This window comes from Quercus lobata, chromosome 3 (assembly GCF_001633185.2).
Source record: "Quercus lobata isolate SW786 chromosome 3, ValleyOak3.0 Primary Assembly, whole genome shotgun sequence".
NCBI lineage: Eukaryota > Viridiplantae > Streptophyta > Magnoliopsida > Fagales > Fagaceae > Quercus > Quercus lobata.
Genome location: NC_044906.1, coordinates 49,011,591 through 49,033,310, shown reverse-complemented (window position 1 = coordinate 49,033,310; position 21,720 = coordinate 49,011,591). Strand labels below are relative to the sequence as shown.

Here is a 21,720-nt window from a genome sequence, read left to right as displayed (position 1 = left end):
TGGTTGTAAGTCACTCCTTTGCTCAATTAGAATTCTATCGATCTCCACTAGTAATATTGAGTAGATTGGTGCCCTTTTGTTAGTCTTGTTTTGGGGGAGGCTAGTCATAGCTTGCCGCCTTAGGTGGCTATGAGCCACTCCTTTGCTCAATCAGAATTCTATCGATCTCCACCAAACTTGACTTAACCCGAGTTTTTACTTTTTTGGTTTGGAAGAGTTAACTGGCTCTCTTGGGAAAATGCGAGGGTCGGGCAAAGCCCCTTCCATACTAGAGTTTTTTTTTTTTTTTTGGTATTGGTAAAAGGGAGAAATTTTTTTCTTCCTTTTACCAAAACCAAAAATAGAACCAAAAAAATAATACTAGTGTGTAAGGGGTTTTGCTAGCCTACTAGATTCGAGTGCAAGTAAAAACCTACCCATGTTGCTTGAATTCCCTCTCAAGTTGGGCAAAACTAATACCTATCAGCCAAGACGGGTACTTGTTGCCCACCGGATTTTGGTCATTCTTACTTATGGGTCATTTCCCTCCGTGGGTTACTTTCTGGCCATGAGTTTGGTGTATATATTTGAGATTTTTTTGGTTCCATTGTGGCAGGATCTAGAAGAGCTTAGATAGTTTGTAATCACCCTTCTTCATTTGTTTGTTAATTTTCATAAATGTGTTATCTACTTTTCATACATGTGTTCTCTCTTAGTATGTACTCTCTTTTAGTTATATTTTTTTAACAATAAAATTCTACAACTTCCATTATATATATATATATATATATCAGATAAAAAGAGTTTTATCTTCTAATCTTGTTAGTTAAATAAAGATTAAGAAATATAAAGTTGTGGAAGAGATTTTATTAATTAAGCTAATTAACAAATTTTTGTTTTTTAAAATGAGTGGCCCTTTTTTATGGGCCCATGTGGAGAAGTAAAGCCCAATAACAACCAGAAGGTGGCAATGAGCCACAAGGACACAGCTCTAAACTAAGGTCGTTATCTTTGCGCGAAAGGCCCCCATCCCTCCCACTCTCGAGAAACTAGAAACTACTAAAGTTGACAGGAAATCTTTATTGTATTGATAATTAGTAATGGCGTGGATTTCAGGGGTTGTTTCTCTACCGTTTTCTTCAAACATAGTAAGTACTAAGTACTACTACGTCTACCGTCTTTCTTTTTCTCATCTCATCTCATTTCATTTGACTCACTTCAATTCAATTCATATCTCATCTCAGGGATGCTCCAGAGTTTCAATTACTCCTCAATCTCTTCACCAACCTCACTCCTTTTCAGTTCCGACTTCATGCGGTTAGTTAAAAGAAGTTAATAAAACTGTATACCAAATTGGATTTTTTTTTTTTTTAAGGTTTATGCTGATGTGGCTTAATTGAGGGTTTTCAGTTATCTGCATTATTTTTTAGCTTTCTTCTATATGTTTTGTGTGCAAAGTGGAAAAATTTTAGTGAATCAATAATTGTAAAAGTGCTTGTTTTGAAGTTGCACTGTTTAATAATACTTTGTTTCTGAATCTTAAAGGAGACCCGGACCCCACGGCTTATGGGAAAGTCGTCGAGCGAAGGAAAGTTTTGATTTCATCAGTTGGGATGCTTGCTGCTGGATTCTGGTGGAATGCTTCAATGGATGGAGTATCTGTGGCAGCTGAATATGCTGACAGTAATTTACATACCTCACTAACAATGACTTACATTCACTATATTTGTACACTCGAGCATTGTTTTTTTGTTACTGGAAAATTCTGTAAGCAAATCGTGGTTTCATCAAAAAATTAATGTCTAATTTGGATGGATAAGCAATGCCTCACTCTTTTAGCTAGATTATATATGAATGAAAGAAGGTCCTATTAGCCTTCTTTATCTCTCCTATCAGCTGCTTTATTAGCCTTACAATAATAAGGTTCCAAATTATATCAACTTCAGAGATTCTGCAAGGCAATACTAGAGCCTTAAATTTCGACTAAAATCTAAACAATTGAATTCCTTAATTATTTTGCATTTGTGATCATGGCTTGATAATCCATCCGTCAGCTTCAGCTGAAATAAGAGATGACATGATTCCTTTGGGTATGTGTTCTTACATGTTAATAGTTTAGCTTGGCCATCACTTAGGACTCTTCCTTGTCCTTCCTCTCATTCGTATGATTTTATGGGTCATTTAGAGTTTTCATTGAATATAGTCTAATTTCTTTAATTTTGAATTTTTTGATAGTCGATATTTACACTATTTATACTGTAGGTAACCTAGGTTGATTTCCGTGGATTTAACTATAGCATATTGCTTTGCTTTGTATCTCACAGTCATATGATTGTGGACCATTGGGTAATCTTAATTTGTTAAGAATCAAATATGTTAATATATGGGAGGCTTTTTAGTGCTAAATACTAACTATGAGCACCATGTTTGGGATTACAGTGCCAGCACTTAGGGGAAAGGACTACGGCAAGACTAAAATGCGTTATCCGGACTACACAGAGACAGAATCAGGTCTTCAGTATAAGGTTGCCAGATGAAAAATACATAAGGCCTCCAAAAATGTTTTAAGTGCACAAGCATCATAATTATCTGTTCTAACAACATATATATGAGAATGCAGGACTTGCGAGTAGGAAATGGCCCCATACCAAAGATGGGAGAGACTGTAGTGGTAAGCCACTAATTTTTCATATGCATTTTTTCATAATGTTAAGTTAGCCAAGACTTGGAGCCTAATCTCATTCATTTAAAGAGAAATTTTAGACTGCATTAGTTCCATATCCCCAATTATCTGTAAAAGTATGCATGGAGTCATCTGTCTTAAGTCTGATAGAGTTGATACATGAACATTTGAGAAAATGGTGAGCTGAATTTAGTACAATATACGCCATGCAACATTGAAGTTCAATTCTAAGTTGTTTTATTCTCAAATTGTCTAACTGAAGCAGCTATGGGCAATTGTGTTGTTCTAGGTTGATTGGGATGGTTACACCATCGGTTATTATGGCCGTATATTTGAAGCCCGAAACAAGACAAAGGGTGGCTCCTTTGTGGTATGGAATGCTTATCATCCTTTGACTGGAGTTTCTACTATACTCAACTAGAACACAATGATATTTAAGTGCTTAATTTCAGGGTGATGACAAGGACTTCTTCAAATTTAGAATAGGATCTCAAGAGGTGAGGAATATTCTTTTCCCCATTTGATCAATAAACAATGTTTTTCTTCCATCTTGTATAAGATGGAGTGGAGAAGTACTGTTTCTCCTCAAATTCCTATTCTGCTATGAATTTGATTTCATTTCTAAATCTTGGCTCAAGTTAATGCATGTCTATCTCATGTTGATGAACTATTTAATTATTTTATTATTATTATTATTTTTTTTTTAAGTATGGAATTATATAAGAAGCTACTGCTTATTGTTAAATTCTATAGTGCAACTTTGTAAGTCAAGATTCAGTAGGGAAGTGCCACTTTGGGAATTGGATTCAATTGGGATGCTAATGATTACTTGGCCATATCGTTATTCAGTTGGACTTTCAAAATTGAGGCTTCTAATGGTGCTCTGTTTCTCTTGAATCTTCAGGTAATACCAGCTTTTGAAGAAGCTGTTTCAGGCATGGCTCCGGGTGGCATTAGAAGGTGCTGCATCTACTTTTCTAAAATATATAGCCTATTTAGACTATGCTATTTTCTGAGTGATCCACAAAATTTTTGAACAGTTGCATTAAAAGTAGTGCACCTGCCATGTGAATTAAGTAATGGATTAATTATCACATATGTAATAGCTTAACAATTAACACAACTACAGTAATCATCACCACAATCCTTAGTAATAAAAAGAACATACAGATTTTGGTGACGAATTGGAAAACTTTTGAAGAATTTTCCAAATGAGAAACCACTCCAGGGTAACCAAACCCATATGAAATTTCCACAAATGAAGAAACAGTTATGATTAGACTATAGTCACAAAACCTTTGTAGACTAAACATGACTTGTAATCTCAGCAAGTAGCCTGTTTGCCTCTCACCTCAGCGACTCAGAACTCTAGAATTTTTTAATAGAAATTCCCCCACAAATGAACTCATTTGCATCAACCCAAAACTCCGACACTCCAAAGAACTCCTTGGAGGGTTTCCACCAAACAGGTAGAGGTATGAAGTCTATAGTGATTCTAGTTAACAAAGTAACAGATTAATTATTGCATATGCTCAAAATTAACTGACACAACTAAGTAATAATCACTACAATCCAAAACAATTAAAAAGTAAAAAGAAAACACGAAGAAAACTTTTGAAAAACTCTTCAAAAGGAAAACCTCTCTGGGGGGTAATGAACCCCATAGGAAATTTTCACTATAGAAGATACAGTTACAATCAATCTGTACTCACAAAATATTTTTAAATATGACATGACTTGTAATCTCAGCAAGCAAACCATTTGTCTCCTACCTCAGCGACTAGAATTCTGAGATCCTGCTATAGAACTTCCTACATGAATGAATTCATCTGCATCAACCAGAACTCAGATGCTCCAAAGAACTCTCTGGAGGGTTTCTACCAAACAAGTGGAGGTATGAAGGTTATATCAACCCCACTTAATGAAGTAATGGATTAATTATCTCATATGTCCGAAATTAACTGCATAAAAATTAACACAACCATAGTAACAACCACAATCCAAAGCAATTATAAAATAAATAAATAAAAACCCACAGATTTTGGTTATGAAGTGGAAAACTTTTGAAGAACTCTTCAAAAGAAAAACCACTTAAGAGGATGACTAACTTCACAAGAAATTTCCACTATAGAAGAAATAGTTAAAATTATTTTATACTCACAGAACCTTTGTAAAATAGACATGACTTTGTTGTAATAGCATGTGCTGTCAGACTTTTTAGCTCAACAAGCAACCCGTTTGCCTCCTGATTATTGGCTCCAGAACTCTAAAATCCTTCTATAGAACTTTCTCCACAAAGGAACTTATCCGCATCAACTTGAAACACCGACACTCTAAAAAAATCTCTGGATGGTTTCTACTTTCTACTAAAAAAGTAAAGGTATTGAGGATATTTGTGGTTTGAGGATAAATTACAGAGAGAAAATCAAAGGTAAGCTCAAGGAGAGGCTTTTTGACGGTTTAGACTTGAGGAAATTTAGGCTCTCTCATAGGTATTAGAATTGTTGCCTCTGTCACTTTAAAAATCGCACATGAAAGATATCTATATGTAGATTCAAGTTTACTAGTTTAGGTTAAACTGTGTCTAAGAAAGGCCAGGAATCTAAATTCTGTAATCTCGCTTGAGCGAGCGTCAAGCAAGGTTACTGCCTGACTTGGTGATCGTTTTTGAGGAAGTCTTCATGAATTTCAATCTTTAGACAGAAACTTGACTCAATACCTAACCTACTTATTTTCAATGAATATGAAACTCATTAAAGTGCTTTTTGTCACAGGAATTAACCAACTAAAATCTAGATCCTAACACCATGAGTCAAGTATATAAAGAGGATTACAAATAATCAACATGTATGCCTAGTTTATTACTTTAGTGTGATTTCAAGAACCTGTCAAAGCTCATTTGCTTAAAGGTAGTGCACAATGCACATGCCACACATTAAGTATATAAAGAGGATTACAACTGAATGACATGTATGCCTGGTTTGTTACTTTGGTGTGATTTCAAGGTACTGCCTAAGCTCCTGTCCATAATCCCTAATGGCCATCAATGTATTTTTTCTCTAGATGCATTCACTAAAGTGTACCAAGATTGCATTCTATGGATTAATTCAGCTGTGTTTGGTAACTCTACTGCATTTTGGGATAAAGAATTCTAACCAAATAATGAATGCAGTACACAATGCATCTCTTTGAAAAAAATGCATTTGGTATTACGTTGAAACTTTTTCTTAAGGGTAATAATACTGAATGAAATTGTGTTTAGTTATGTCATTGGAGAATGCTTTTTTTTTTTCTCATTAAATAATAATTTAACCATTACCCAATCAATATCTTTTTTAAAAAGAAAACATAACAACCCCAACTAAAAAAAATGAGATCTATAAAAAAAAAAAACAAAATAATCTTCTTGTTTCACCAATTTCTTTTAACTCTACAATTTCCCCCAAAAAAGAAATTCTAAGAAGTCAAGCCACCATGCATAGCCCCCTAATCTATTTCCCAAATTTCTAAATTAATCTCTAAAAACTCTGAAACTTCCATGCACCAAAGCCACTGTATACAACCCGATCACCAGCCACTGTGTATAACATGATCACACATTAACAACAAATGGAAAAAGGGCTGAAACTGCAATTGCACATGCCATTGTGCACGGTGACTTCTTGGCCACCCAATTACAGTGATTACACAAAAGACTCTCAACAACAACAAAAACAATCAAGCCTTTCTTCCAAATTGTTGGTGTCAGTTATAGATCCTCAACAAATGAGTCAGCATTGGCTATAGATCCACAACAATAAAGCATTTCCGGCATTTTTATTCTATCCAAATTCATACTCTCTATTACTTCCTTAATTGACATGTCCTTTATTACTATTTTTACTACTGTTATTTTTGGCATTTCTCTACCTTTTTGTATTCCCTCAACTTGAATCAACTCACTCTTGCTCATCAATGCATTAATCAATCTCCTTTTAACATGATTAAACCATGTCAAGCAACTCTTCGTCATCTTTTCATCAGTAGAGACCACCCCTATTTTTAAACGAATTTCCTCATTTTGAATTCTATCTTTCCACTAAATAAAAATCTTATTCTCAACACAATCCAAGCCCCAATTGCAACCACACCACCACCACCACCACCACTATCATTGAATCTCAACCACAATCTCAATCCCAGGCCCCAATTCCCAATCCATCCTTCTTCGCCTTCCTAAACCGCTAGATCCAAGCACTACCGAAAATTGCAAAATGCATTTCACATAAGCCAAGAAACTTGTCAAGCACTACCAAAATTTGCAAAATGCATTTCACTATATAAAAATCTGCAAAATGCAGTTCTACTAGAGATGCCAAACTCCAACTTAATAGACTCATTATCTGCATACTAGTCACCATACCTTCAAGTTAATACCAGCACACAAATTGGTGCACTCTTTAATCATATATTCTTTTGGATGAAATTTTGAGCTCCTGGATATTGTTAATGCAGCTTTCTCTTGACCTTGAGCACAAAATTAGGTTAGTAGTATTGGCAAATGTATACTTGCATTGAGCCTGGGAAAAGAGGGAGGGAAAAAGAAAATCGTATGCAAATTTCATGATCCATTTTGCAGTGTTGCAGGATCATAGTGCCGCCGGATCTGGGATATCCAGACAATGATTACAACAAGAGTGGCCCAAGACCAACAACATTTTCGGTAAAATTTGAGTATTTTGTTGATACTTGTATTAAAATTTTGTGAACCCTTACAAGATACAATGCCAATGTGTTTCAAAGGGTCAACGAGCTTTGGATTTTGTACTGAGGAACCAAGGGTTGATAGACAAGACTCTTTTGTTTGATATTGAACTCCTAAAAATCATATCAAACTGATCACCTGTGAAGTTCAACATGTTACAGATGCCACAATCTGAAACATAGAGGTTAGTTTTTGTTCTGTTTTGTCCTTCTACTTCGGAAAAGGTTCATAGCTTTCATGTATTTCAGCTGCTCTTTAATCCAGGGTGCTGGAAGATCATGATCTGCCACAGAGACATAATATGATAAATGTTAAAACATGGTCTTGATGAACGTAAAGATGATCTCCACGAAGATAGAGAGATATTTTTATTTACTTTTTATACCTTTTCATGAGATCTAATATTATGGTAAGTAGCTTCTATTAGTTTATTTACCACTGGTCCTTGCCCAAGAAAGTCTGAAGATGTACAAGAAAGGTTATTTTCACACCAGCCTGTGTAATTAGAATTTTTGTTTTACTGTATTCTTGTACTAGTATTATATCATCTTAACTATATCTCATTGGATCAAGACTGTATCATTTATGCCGGTAATGACTTAGCATTGAATTCATTTCTATGAATATGGTTAAATTCATCCAAATTTGATGTAAAGAGCTCTAGCATCTTTCCTTCCAAGTGCCTAAACACTCGGAACAACATTCAAAACTCAGATCTTTAAGTTCTGTTGCAAATGAAAAACGTGTTGCTTAATCAGATTTGTGCCCATGGAGATGCTATGAAACCTTCATGGCTAATAATTAGGTTTGCAGCCTACCATATGGGCAATAAACGCCTACAACAGACCTTTTTTTTTTTTTTTTTTGAAAGTGAAACTTCACTTGAAAACATTAAAACACTTCAGAAATTGAAGTACAACAAAGTCAGGCATAAAACATAAACAAACCTAACATTTAGCCCTATCAATTTGGCAAAGTTGATGAACCATAGGAGGCTCCATTTCAGTCCAGGTCTGTGACATCCTTGTTTCTCTAGCCAACTTGGCTAATTCACGAGCCACTTTGTTATATTCCCTTTTCAAGTGCTTGACTTTCCAAATATCAAAGGAAGAGGACAGCAAAAGGATCCCTTGAACAATGGGCTGCAACTCTCCATGGGGCAAGTTTGAGGAAATAGCATCAATGACCGAGAGCGAGTCAGACTCAAGAATAACTTGCGAGAGCATCTTTTGTCGAGCTAGCAGAATCCCTTGTTCCACGGCTAAGGCTTCAGTGACTTCCACGCCATATTGTGCAGGCAGTACCTTTGCACTTGCTGCCACAACCACTCCTCTGTAATCTTGAATTACCACGCCCACACTGGAGGGTCTGCCATCTTCAGATGTTGCACTGTCACCATTTATCTTATGCAAACCCGATAGAGGTGCACTCCACCCAACCTCCGGAGGTTGCTGCCAAAGAAAATTGACAGCTGTAGCAACATTATAGTCATTAAGGGCTTGCTGTGCAGTACCCCAAATATGTACTGAAGGGGAACCTTGAGTCTCATGAGCCACCTGATTCCAATTGTACCAAATCGACCACGCCGTGACAAAAAATATTTCCAAGTCATGACAGGTTCTAGCTTCCATAATTCGCAATGCCACATCCACTACATCATTTGTTTCAGCCAAAAGATTTATTGGGCAAGACTGCCAAAACCACCAGACATCACAAATTTTTTTACAATAAAGAAGAGCATGTTTTGTACTTTCTCCCTCTTTTCCACATATAGGGCAGTTTGCATCAACATCAATACCTCTTGTCACCATATTCATGCGTGTCAACAGTCCATTCACACAAGCTCGCCAAGCAAATATTCTCACTTGGCCGGAAGCTTAAGGTGCCACATTTTCCTCCAAAGTGGGGCTTTATAGTCGCCACCCGAGCATTCACCCAAACCCGGTTCTTCAACCAAAGGCAAAGCCATATAGTACGCGCTTTTAACCGTAAACACACCCTTCTTGTTGCCCAACTAGATTATACTATCATTCGGTAAGCTGTAATTCAGTGGTATTTTAAGTATAGTTTCTTCCTCAAAAGGGTAGAAGAGTGCCCTTACCCGATTTGCCTTCCAACGCTTTGTGTCCTCATCTATGAGAGACGAGACCATTGGGAAATCATCTATGTCTCTTTGGGGGGAGCAAACTCTGTAAGTGGTAGGGTTAGGGAGCCACTTATCCTCCCAAATGTGGATCGTTTTCCCATTTCCAACCCTCCATCTAGTGCCCTTCCTTATTACTTCTAGTCTGTTATAGATACTTCGCCAGGCATACGAGAGATTACTTCCAAGCTTTGTACCAAGGATATCACCTGTGGGGTGACATTTGGCCCTATAAAGCTGAGCCACTAAGGAGCTTGGGTTGGTAAGGAGCCGCCATCCCTACTTAGCTAGCATAGCTAAGTTGAAAGCCTTAAGATTGCGAAAGCCCATTCCTCCTTGTAGTTTAGACTTACACATTTTCTTCCACCCCACCTAGGCCATCTTTGCTTCTTGGTTCTTTTGACCCCACCAGAAGTTTCTCATCATCTGTTCCAAGTCCTCACATAGACCCTTCGGAAGTAAGAAACAACTCATCCTGTATGTTGGGATAGCTTGAGTCACTGCTTTAATTAAGATCTCCTTACCACCCATTGAGAGCATTTTTTCCTTCCAACCCGATAGTTTTTTCCCCACCTTCTCCTTTATTTCCACAAAGACTTGGTTTTTTGACTTCCCAATTAGAGGGGAGGCCAAGGTATTTACCATGCCTTGTGTCTTGCATAGGGCCAAGAGTGCACAAAACCTCCCTTCTTGTATCGGGTGTTGTATTTTGGCTAAAGAAGATTGAACACTTGTCTGCATTAATTTTTTTCCCCGAAACCATCTCATACCGCCCCAGAATCTCCACCAATGTTTGGCTCTCTTGCCTTTCTGCCATACAAAATAATAATCTATCGTTTGCGCAGAACAGATGGGTGATTTTTGGGCTCCCCCTACATATTGAAATGCCACTAAGCCTCTGGTTGTTATTTGCTTCCATAATCATGTCTGAAAAGGCCTCCGTACACAACAAAAAAAGGTATGACAATAATGGGTCTCCCTGCCTTAACCCCCTCGATGGTGTGATGCACCCATGACTCTCACCATTAATTAGGACAAAATAAGATGCAGTAGTAATACACCTCAAAATCCAGTCCACCCACCTCTCATGGAAACCCAACCTCCTCATGACTTTTTCTATGAAGATCCACTCTACTCTGTCATAGGCCTTGCTCATGTCTAGTTTAACTGCCATATAACCATCCTTCCCACTCTTCTTATGATCCAAATAATGCATTAGCTCAAAAGCCACTAGTATGTTGTTTGTAATGAGGCGCTCTGCCAAGAAGGCACTTTGATTTTCTGATATAAGAAGGGAGAACCACTTTGAGGCGGTTTGCAAGAACTTTAGATATCAGTTTATAAGCCACATTACTGAGACTTATGGGACGAAAATCTTTTATCCTGGATGGATTCTTAATTTTTGGCACAAGAGCTTAGTTCTATTTATTTCAGCAAATGGAGCATTGGAATTAAGCACATTAAGAACCATATTAGCAGCATCATAACCAACAATATCCCATACTTTTGATAAAAAATAGTTGACATACCATCCGAACGGGGGGCTTTTGTAGGGTGCATCTGTTGGAGAGTTGCTTTGACCTCATCCATGGTAAAATTACGGGTTAGATCGCTATTCATCTCCCTAGTAACCTTGGCTGGAATTAAGTTTGTCACTTCATTAACACTGACTGGATGGGTGGTTGTATTATATGTCTTCAAAGTATGCTATGGCAGTGGCTGCAATACTTTCCTTGTCGCTGCACCATAATCCATCCTCATTCTAGAACCCATTGATAGTGTTCTTTTTCCTTCTTTTTGATGCACGATGGTGAAAAGTATTTAGTATTGTGGTCTCCCTCTCTTAGCCACTGTACCCTTGATCGTTGCTGCCACCACAGCTCTTCATCATCCAACAATTCATTAACTTCCTTCCTAAGCCTATTGATTTCCACCCCATTCTGTCTGTCATCATCATGCTCAATTAGTCTTCCTAAAGCCTCCTTTTTTTTCTTAATGTTTTTTGGAATTCTTCCAAAAGTGGATTTGCTCCAGCTTGTCAAGGCTGAAGCACATTGTTTGAGTCCCTCACAGAGCCCATCTGGAGTACCTCTACTTGAACCATCCTTCCAAACCTCCTCAATAACATCCTTACAATCTGCCCTTCTCATCCATATAGCTTCAAAGTGAAATCTACGTTTACTTTGTTGAGAAATAGTACTAGCTTCAGTAAGTAAGAGTGGGGTATGATCAGAGGTAGTATCAACTAAATGGTGTACCTTTATATTATGGAAATGTTGCAGCCACTCCACAATTGCAAAAGCACGATCCAGCCTCATATAAATTCTGTCTGGTCCTTCTTGTTGGTTGCACCAAGTGTATTTTGAGCCACGATACCCCATGTCCCTAAACTCACATCGATCAATTACATTTTTGAAACTTACAATTTGCTGCCACGATCTTTGAGCACCGCCCTGTTTTTCTTCTCTTGATAGAATCTCATTAAAATCCCCTAAACATAACCAAGGTAGATGATATTGGTTGTTTAAGGTATCAAGGAAATTCCAAGACTCCCTCCTAAAATGAGTTTTCGAATGCCCATAAAAACCAGTTATCCTCCACTTGAAGCCACTTCCTTCCTCTGTAACCACCGCGTCAATATGGTGCTTTGAGTAGCTCTTAATTTCTAAGTCTGTCTTTCTTCTCCATAACATAGCTAAGCCCCCTCCTTTTCCTTTTCCTTTGACATAAAACCCATTTTCAAAACCAACCTTTACCTTAACTTTCTGCATACCTGAATTTTTTCTCTTCGTCTCGAACAAGAAGATGATTGCAGGATCCCAACGTCGCACCAAGTTGCGCAACGCACCAACTGATCGGGGGTTCCCAAGCCCCCAACAGTTCCAGCATAAAACAATCATGGCTCCCGATGGTGCTGTCTCGCAATCATCGTCGTTTCAACAATCATAAGAACAACACTATCCGGAGCTTCCTCATGCTTTTTCTTATTTTTCCTTACCTCCTCTACTTCTTGCTTCTCTATTTTCCTAGGCCTTTTTGTCCCAACTTCCTCCTTTTTTTAGGCTGCTGCGTTACCATTCTCGGCCAAGCCTTGTGCTCTGGCTAGTTTCTTCCAACTTCCCCTTGCATTAGGCCTCTTTTCTTCACTTTGGCCCACGTCCATATAGCCCACTACATCCTCTTCACATATATCACGTTTTGGCTTTAGTGGGCTTGTCACCTCTGACTCATCCCCTTTTTTCCTTCCCCTTTGTAGGCCCACTACAGATATTTCATCCCCACATATTTTATTCTTCCCTTTTGCCTTAGCTATGTCCTGCACCTTCCCTTGCTCACGTGCTACATCTCCCTTCCCCAGGCTAGGCAAAGTCCCTTCAGGATTATCCCATCTCTGAGAAAGACAAGCTGCCTGACAAGCTGACCTCCCATCATCACCTCAGGTACCCTAGTCACCAGCTTTTTCATTTTCTTGAAAACCACCAGATTTTTGAACTCCACCGCCATTGTCAGTCGCCGTGTCTCCCATCACCACCAGCGAAGGTGGCTATCTTGTTTCTTCACTTCCGCCGCTTAACATAGCATTGTCATTCTTCTTGGTTTTTACTCTATACTGAGTCCCATTAAAACTTCCATTGGCTTTAAGCCACTCCCCATACTGATACTCAGCTTCCTTTCCATTTGTTGCTTGCGTACAGTGCCGATTGTCATGTCCCATTCTTCCACACACATAGCACACAGTGGGCAGTCTCTCATACTTGAAAGTTACCCATACCCTTTCATTTTCCATGTTCTTAATGTACCCCCCTTCAAAGTGGCTTGTCGATTTGCAACTCAACTCGGATTCGCATAAACTTCACCTGATCTGTTTGCCCTAACCTTTTATCTGTTTCAACATAGATACCAATACTATTGCCGATGTCTTTCCCAGATTTTTCAGACATAAGCTCAAACGGCAGCCCCCACACCTAGACCTAAAATGGCGAGTGCGTGAAGGTAATGTTCGCTGCTGAGAGGCCTTTTTCTCCATCAACACAATAGCAGCAAGTTATTGTCAAAATTCCATGGGCCATTTTTCTCTACCCATTCCATTTGGTACCTTGGCCTGAACTTAAACTGTAATATGCCATTGCTTACCTCCAATATCCTCAAGTCGGATCCCATTTTCCAGACAACTCTCAATGTGCCTTTCAAAGCTCATTGGTTCTGCTGCCTGCTTGACTGAAGCTTCCCAAAGAGGCTTAGATAGCATTCCTCTAGAAGCTCAGCACAGCCTTGTTTCGTGATCTGGATACATTCCTCTTCTTCCTTAGTGAGTTGCAGATTCTACAGTCCATCTAGTACAGCCTGCTCCATTTCAATGAATTAATTCTTGACCATGCCCAATCTCGGAGATTAGTATAGTAAAAGAGAAGCCCCTAGTTAAGAACTAAGGGAAGAAAGAGCTCTTACTAACAAGAGAGAAAAAACTCCTACTTGGGAGAGCTAAGTTACAATGCCTACAACATACTTTGGTCTTTACAGTCTCGCTTAGCTCAATGTTGTGGGCACAAAATATGACCCCTGGTGTCCCATTGTTTCAAAACGTAGACAGGATACATAACATAATGATGATCATGTTCTATTTTAGATGTGGAATTGATTAGCCCGGTTCAAGTGCATTGGTTATCCTGATGTAATTTTTTCGCCACTTGATGATGAGCCGGTAATCCAGCCCTTCCTACAACCATGAACTAGACACATGACACCATTCAGAGAGATACTTGTTCTAACACAAATTCATTGATGAGAGAGAAATCCAACGCAAGTCAAGGGCCCCAGTTCTTTGGCAGTTACAACTAAAACAAAACTAAAGTTCTATTACAAGCTACAATAATCAACCATAAATAGATGAAGGCTAACAAAGACCAAATCCAAAAAAAGAGAGCAACACCTTTCTAGAAACACAGATTAAAGCATAACACCAAAGAAGCATACATGATGGAGAAATAAAATCCCAAAGACCAAGTAATTAATTTAGACCTGCCAAACACCTAGATTAATTAACAGAAAGCACCCGCCGCTTGTACCGCACCATCACCTTTCCTTTCACACCCACAACCATGGCATTCCAATCAATCTCAGGAAAAGGTGATATAAGCTCAAACTCAAAATTCCTCAGCAAATGGCTCCAGATTGCCTTTATCTGCAGGTATGCAAAGGGCTCACCAAGGCAACCATGCCTGCCACCTCCAAAAGAAATATATGAGAATGCCCCTGCAGCCTTGTCTTCTTCTCTCCCAATAGCAAATCTGTCAGGATCGTAACTGTCAGGATCTTTAAAAATATGAGGAAGACGGTTTGCAAAAGCTGGTGATGTGGCAACTATGTGGCCCTTTGGGATGTCATATTCTTTTCCATCTCGGGTTGTCACACTAAAATCACTATGTGAGCTACGTAGCAGCATAATCAGTGGGGGGTGGAGTCTCAATGCCTCCTTAATGCTCCTATACAAGGTGTCCATCTCAGACAAGATGTCATGATCAACCTTACTCCCATGCTTTTGCATAAGGTTTTTCTGCTCCTCCAAAACAGCAGATAGGTGCTGCTTGTGTTTGAGGAGATAGGCCCCAGTCCAAGTGGAGGTGATGGAACTAGTGTGCTGCCCAGCAAATAGAGCAGCAATGAGCAAGCCAGTGACCTCACTTTCAGTTGTTGGGCGGCCATCTTTGTACTTTGAGTCAATGAAGCACTGCAGCATGTCATTCTCTGACTTGCCAGCATCTTTGCGGGAGGCTATGATGTTTGTAAAGATTTCTGAAAGCTTCTTGCGGGCCCGGTCACGGCGTTTGTGAGCAGGGATGGGCAGGTATGGGAAGATAACACTAATCGGGAGCATTCCATTGTCAAGGTCATGGAACAAGGCAGAAACATCAGCAAAGAGCTTATCACGAACTTCTCGACCCAGGAGACATCTACTGGCTGTCAAGATGATTAGATGCTCCAGCTCATACTTAAGGTCCACCTCACCACTGTCTCCCCACTTTGAGAAGTAATCCTGTCCGGTGCCAGTATAAAAGACAATTAGGACCATGGTGTAATCAATTTTGTGAAAAAGGTATAATGCAGAATCTTAGAAATCAAAGAACCATCTATAAACTACTCATAAGCCATATCACACATGTATGGTCAATAGAGCAACTCAAAGAACAATAGAAAGAGCCATCTGCCAAGCATAAAATGTTCATAGAGTATGAAGAATTGAAAGCACTACATAACACAACTGAAAGAGAGGATATTGAAAGCATAATTCAAAATGTGGCTGGTGGCTTTAAACCTGTACATTAAACTTTTGCAGATGATAGGTACTTATATTACAGCTTAACAACTTAAACAATAATCTAGACATTGTCAATCTTTTAATTAGAACCATCTTAGGCTAGTCCTTATTTCGCATTTGTTCCCAACACACAATTACACATTTTTTGATTCACTACCAAAACATCCTTAACCACTTAAGGGTGAATATCTCCCTTTTTTCAGGCATGAGGCATCTATGCCCCATTGTGTTAGTCTGCATAACTCTTCTTCTAATCAGCAGGATTTAGGTGTACAGTCAACAATAAATGGGCAAGCCTTGTTGACAAGACAACTGTGCCTTTAGATAATAATTTATCAAGTTTGAAAGAAAATAAACATCCTAAGAAGCATGCAATGTTTGCAACCCAAAGCCTAAACAAAGTTATAGTTTAAGTTTTCTTAACCTTAAGAATACCAGAGCACTTGATACGGAAACGTATCTAGACATGTTAGTCGAAGTGGCTTTATTATTTCATTTCAATCAATGCTGGTAATATATTAATTTTGATGTTTTAAAATGCTGGTAGTATATTATTCGACCCATTTTGTAACAAAAAACTGCCTTAGGACATGTCGCATCTCCAACAAATTAGTACTTACATCCTACTATATAAAATGGAGCCTTCATGATCTTCTTATGCATATATAAATAAACTACTGACATGTAGAAGAAAATTAACAACAAACCCATCAAGGATCCACATATCTATAATCTTCAATTCACACATACCTCTGCTTCTGAAACCATCTGATCCACATATCCCTTGAGTTTATTAACTCTCAAAGATTCAGTGAAGAACCGAAATTGCTCTTGCCTCACCGAGTAATCAACATCAAATACTACTCCTGGACCGAAAGTGGGCACGTTGAATTGATACACCTCCTGCTGGCTAAGATCAGACTCGGAAGCTTTAAAGAAATGTGCTGAAACCTCCGGACCAATCAAGAAGGTAATCTTCCTGTTAGCCAGATTCAATGTGAATACACTCCCAAGCTTGGGGTACTCCTCCCTAATCATCACAATCGGACCTTTCATGAAGCGGACGAGGCCGCCAATCAAAGGCCACGTCTTAACAACCGGGGGGAGACGTTTTTTAGATTTAGGCATTATAAGCACAGAAATAAGCTTGGCCACCACTAGAGTGGCCACAATGAGAACACCCATATTGAAGAACTTGTTGTCCACATCCATCATGATCATAATCCGGTAAAAATATGTCGATTTAACTGAAAATCCAAAATCCAAACAAAGCTCAAAGAAATGTTAATCAAGTGACTGAAAAGTGAAATAAAACCCTAATAGCAAGAACATTTTTTTTTTCTTTTATGAATCAAATTGCAACATATTAAAAGACAATGAGTACTTCCTAGATAAAATTTAGTTCAGATCTAAAATGTTCCTATATAAATAAAAATAAAATAAAAAACAAAAGTAAATACAAGGAATTATCATAGTCAACTAGCATCTAGGTGATATTAATAATTATTTTTTTTTGAAATAATGCTTGGGAAGCAAAAGTAATGCCTGCATTTATTCGAAAATGAACAAAAAAAAAAAATGCGATAATAGAATATAAATTGAATTGATTAAGAATTGATAATGTGATAACTGAATTAATCACTGATAAGGACAACTATCAGACTTAAATGAGGCCAGTATTTTTTTCATCGGAAAATGTAAGTTTGTTTGTTTTTTTCCTTCTTTATCCAGTCAGATTTCTCGGCAACCAAACAGAGAGTAAAAGGAAATCAAAGAAAGACAACAAAATAATGAAATGAAAAGAGAGAAAAAAACATGAGCAAATCAACAAATGATGGAAGAAGATAGATAGATAGATAATTAAAGCAGATTAATAGATAATAACAATAAAGCAATAGAAATTACGATAGATAAGTGTGATTAATGTTATGTACCTGATTTGAGAGAGTAATGTGGAAGAAAATAAGGAGAGAGAGAGAGTGATTTTGAGATTAGAAGGTGATATGTGATTTTGAGAAAGAAAGAGAGAGAGAGAGAGAAAGATGAGTATTGTGAGAGTGGGAGGCAGTCACTTGCAAATAATACTCACTTCTAAACTTTATTTATTAATTTTGGCTTTTGGGCTATCTCTATCTCTATATATATATAGATATTAAGCTAAGCTTTAGTGTCATTTGAGATTTGACTAATTTTATAAGTAAAAGAGTGTTTGAGCTGTGTGCTGCGCGTTGTTATAGGAGTGCTGTTAATTATAGAGCTTGGCCCATTTTTAATTTTGCTACTCTCTTCAATTTTTTAAATTCCTTTAACTTCGTCTTTATTACTACTTCTTTTTTTGGCTTTTACTCTTAAATAGTAAATACAATTTTTTTATTTATAACTTTTCTAGTAATTATATCTCATTTTATTATATAAAAAAAGTATTAAAAAAAAAATCTATTCTTTTACAAATTCAGAAAAAATAACGGAAGTAAAAGCTGGATTTTTTTTTTTTTTTGAGAAACAGTAAAAGCTGGATTTTTATTAACATTACTATAAAGATAAGTACAAGTTTTATTTGGAAAATAACATATTAAACAGAAATGTATTTTTTGAAAAAGAAGATGAGGAAAGGGAATAATCTATAGGGAATCTGGTTTTGATTAGCTGGGCTCGTTGGATCTGGAAAACAGTGGGGCTGTTAAAGGTGGTTCTGTCGCACACGTGGTGTGTCGTGATTGGTGGGAGGAGTTCTTTTTATCTTTCTCAAAACGTGGCAAGTTGGGTTAAACGAGAGAACCACAAAAATTGCTCTGATATTTTAGAGTGGATGGATCATAGAGTGTATCTATTATACTGGTGGACTTATAAATCTCTATATATCATACTCTATACTATATAATAAAAGTTAGACATAAAAGTTATGATTACACCAAATAGTTTTACTAAATTGTAAAAAAATTTTAAAATTTTTAGATTTTAAGAAAAATCTATACAATTTTTCTTCTCCTAGAATTTCTAAATTAATAAAAATCTTAATTTGATTACAATCCAAAATTTTCATCTAATCTATCTAATTCTTATTTTTTACATGTAGTGTATTATTAAAAAAAATAAAAACAACAACAACAACAACAACAACAACTTTCTTATTGCAGTAATTTTTATATAAAAATAACATTATATTTGTTCTTATTAATTTTTTTGGTTGAAATAACAATAAGTTTTTTAAGAAAATGTGGAAGCTACAATAAGTGTTTTCTAAAATTTCAAAAAGAGATTAAATTTAGTTGGTTAGTCTATCTAAACTATTATCAACAAAGTTTAAAATTAATAGGGTAGAATTACCTAAAAAAAAGGACAGAATTTCAATAAATAAAAAATACATAAAATAAAGCAAATAAGATAGAATTAAGAAAAAAAAAAAAAAAAAAAAAAAAAAAAAAAAGATAGAATTGAATACCATTGTGTATCAACATACGTTTGTTTTTGTTATTTTTTTTAAGTTCTTTTTTTTGGATAAATATGCATTTTATGTCATCTTTTTCCTCATAATCAAGTAACAAAAGAAAGTAGTATTTGATTTACAACTGTAACTACATTTGTGTCTATCTAAAATGTTATCAATAAAGCCTAAAATTAATAGGACAAAATATAAAAAAAGGATAGAATTTAAATAAAAAAGAGAGATAAAAAATTCGTAAAAGAAAAAAGATAGAATTTAAATAATGTATATCAAACAACTTTTTTTTTTTTTTTTTTTTTTTGTGGATAAATTTGCATCTTATGTCATCTTTTTCCTAATAATAAAGTTAAAAAAAAAAAAAGTATTTGAGTTTCACCTAAATTCCGTCTTTTTGTTTATATCATCTTTTTCACAACATAAAATTCTCTCTATATATACACACAATTTTTTGGTGTATTATTCTTTTTACTATGTACCTTATAATTATTTGCTATATTCTTTCCTTCTCCTCTCTACCCTACCTACAACCTTGCAGGAATTTTTTTTTTCATCAAATTGAATAGATTTTGTGTATTTGTTGCCTTTTTATTATATATTATATGATTTTTATCAACAAGTTTTATAGATAGACTGAAATTCTATGTTTGATTGCACCTTTTAGTGTTTTTTTTAGATGTCAATATAGCAAGCAATATATTTGTATTTTTTTATTTTCTTATCACATGATTATTTGTTGTTGACATCAATATTTTATTGTGGATTTAATTTGTTATGGTTTTTGTTTGGTGCTTTGTTCCATGTAATCTATCTTCTTTAATTAAAAGCAAAATTTGCTGTTAAACATTAAATTTGATACGAGAGAAAAAGAAAGATCTAAAAATGTTTTTATATTTATCCGTCAAAATTACTATGTAAGTCTATATTTACTGAACTCTGTTTTCATTTTTTCTTATGTTTAGAAATTTGGATATTATTTCATTAATGAATTGGGATTTTGGCTTAATTTTGTTTTTAATTGTTTCAATTATTGAATTCATTATTTTTTCATGTGTAATATTAATATCTGTGTTTTTTTATGAGAAAAAAAAAAATATATATATATATATATATGTGTGTGTGTGTGTGTGTGTGTGTGTGTGTGTGTGTTCTTAAAGGCTAAAGCACAATACAATTACAATCATTATTTTAAGTTAAGGTGTTATATTTATTTATTAGTAAGTTAGAATGTTACATTTAGTTAGGGTATTATATTTTTATTTATTATTAAGTTCAAATGTTACATATGGATACATATGCTGGTTTACAGTTATGTGGGTGTTATAACTTATAACCATTTGAATAAAATCAACACTAAAACAAATAATTTAAATATAAAAATAAAAAATAAAAATTAAATTTCTTTTAGGTGTACAAGTACAATTTATTTTTTAATTTTAAAATTTGAATTAATTCTTTTAGGATGATCCCCTCTTCATAAATAAATAGGAATTATTACAAAAAATTATAAAAGTTTTTATTGATCATTGTAATTAGATATATTATATATAAGGACCAATTGACAAAATTCATTTATTTTTAGATTTTAAAAAAAATAGATATATATTTTTTTGTTTTTATCTTATACACACACACATAAAGAGAGAGAGAGAGAGATTTCATTTATAATTGTTATACTATTTTTATAATTTGCCATAGTTTTTAAAATATTTTATAATATTTGTTTTTGAAAAAAAAAAATACCAAACTTGAATTTACATAATATACATCTTTCATGTAACTTAATTTTTTTTTCATTTTATTTTTTATTCAATTGAATTATATTATCAAAATATTTTTTATTAAGCTGTGCATCGCACGGGCATAATACTAGTATTAATGGCTAAAATTAAGAGAAAATTCAATTAGATTTTAAATTATAATTCAATTAGAGTCTAATTTTGCACTATGTGTCTCATCTAATTTAAGTTTTTAAATTTTTGAGCCAAGTGAGTTATTTTAGTGTAAAAATTGGATTTCAATTGAAATTTAATTTTGCGACATGTGTCCTATCTAGGGTATGTTTGGATAGAACTTATTTTGCTGAAACTGAAAACTGAAAACTGAAAACACTGTAGCAAAATAATTTTTAAATGTGTGAATAGTGCTGTGGGACCCATTTTTAATGAAAAAATTGATAAAAAATGAAATTTGTGGGTCCGTGAACAGTGCATATATGCACTGTTCACTACAGAAAGTCAACATTTGCGGTTATTGTTCATTGAACAGTAACCGCAAAACTCCAACACGCGTGAAAACCAAAAAAAAAAAAAAAAAGGAACAAAACGCAGCTCCAAACGCAGAAGTTGAATACAAACACACACCTAATCTAAATTTTTTTAATTTTTTGTGCCAGTGAGTTAATTCAATGTAG

At 35.6% G+C, this 21,720-nt stretch overlaps 2 protein-coding genes across 3 annotated transcripts; one reads left to right on the top strand and one right to left on the bottom strand.

Moving 5' to 3' along the window:
• The first annotated feature begins 994 nt into the window (after positions 1 to 994).
• Positions 995 to 8,030, top strand: LOC115982022 (peptidyl-prolyl cis-trans isomerase FKBP19, chloroplastic). 2 transcript variants are annotated; one of them, XM_031104491.1, is made up of 11 exons: positions 995 to 1,127; positions 1,224 to 1,296; positions 1,525 to 1,662; positions 2,419 to 2,504; positions 2,600 to 2,650; positions 2,952 to 3,032; positions 3,115 to 3,159; positions 3,567 to 3,622; positions 7,289 to 7,364; positions 7,445 to 7,590; positions 7,671 to 8,030. In XM_031104491.1, exons 1-10 carry the CDS (start codon positions 1,080 to 1,082, stop codon positions 7,538 to 7,540), a joined length of 750 nt encoding a protein of 249 aa, XP_030960351.1. In that variant the 5' UTR covers positions 995 to 1,079; the 3' UTR covers positions 7,541 to 7,590; positions 7,671 to 8,030. The 2 variants fall into 2 exon arrangements, with proteins under 2 accessions (XP_030960351.1, XP_030960352.1); XM_031104492.1 differs by lacking the exon at positions 7,671 to 8,030 and having other exon boundaries at positions 7,281 to 7,364; positions 7,445 to 7,468.
• Positions 8,031 to 14,309: 6,279 nt separating this feature from the next.
• Positions 14,310 to 17,993, bottom strand: LOC115982020 (sterol 14-demethylase). Its single transcript, XM_031104490.1, has 3 exons — positions 17,800 to 17,993; positions 16,616 to 17,112; positions 14,310 to 15,583 (listed from the first exon to the last, which is right to left on the bottom strand). The coding sequence occupies exons 2-3, from the start codon at positions 17,084 to 17,086 to the stop codon at positions 14,585 to 14,587; spliced, it is 1,470 nt and encodes a 489-aa protein (XP_030960350.1). The 5' UTR covers positions 17,087 to 17,112; positions 17,800 to 17,993; the 3' UTR covers positions 14,310 to 14,584.
• Positions 17,994 to 21,720: the final 3,727 nt, after the last annotated feature.

Excerpts from the sequence above, each read along its gene's own strand:
- LOC115982022 (XM_031104491.1), top strand. The coding sequence starts at position 1,080 with ATGGCGTGGATTTCAGGGGTTGTTTCTCTACCGTTTTCTTCAAACATA. Across the intron at positions 1,663-2,418 it reads GGCAGCTGAATATGCTGACA|TGCCAGCACTTAGGGGAAAG; the intron begins GTAATTTACATA and ends TTGGGATTACAG. Across the intron at positions 3,160-3,566 it reads TTAGAATAGGATCTCAAGAG|GTAATACCAGCTTTTGAAGA; the intron begins GTGAGGAATATT and ends TTGAATCTTCAG.
- LOC115982020 (XM_031104490.1), bottom strand. The coding sequence starts at position 17,086 with ATGATCATGATGGATGTGGACAACAAGTTCTTCAATATGGGTGTTCTC. Across the intron at positions 15,584-16,615 it reads AGATGGTTTCAGAAGCAGAG|GATTACTTCTCAAAGTGGGG; the intron begins GTATGTGTGAAT and ends GGCACCGGACAG.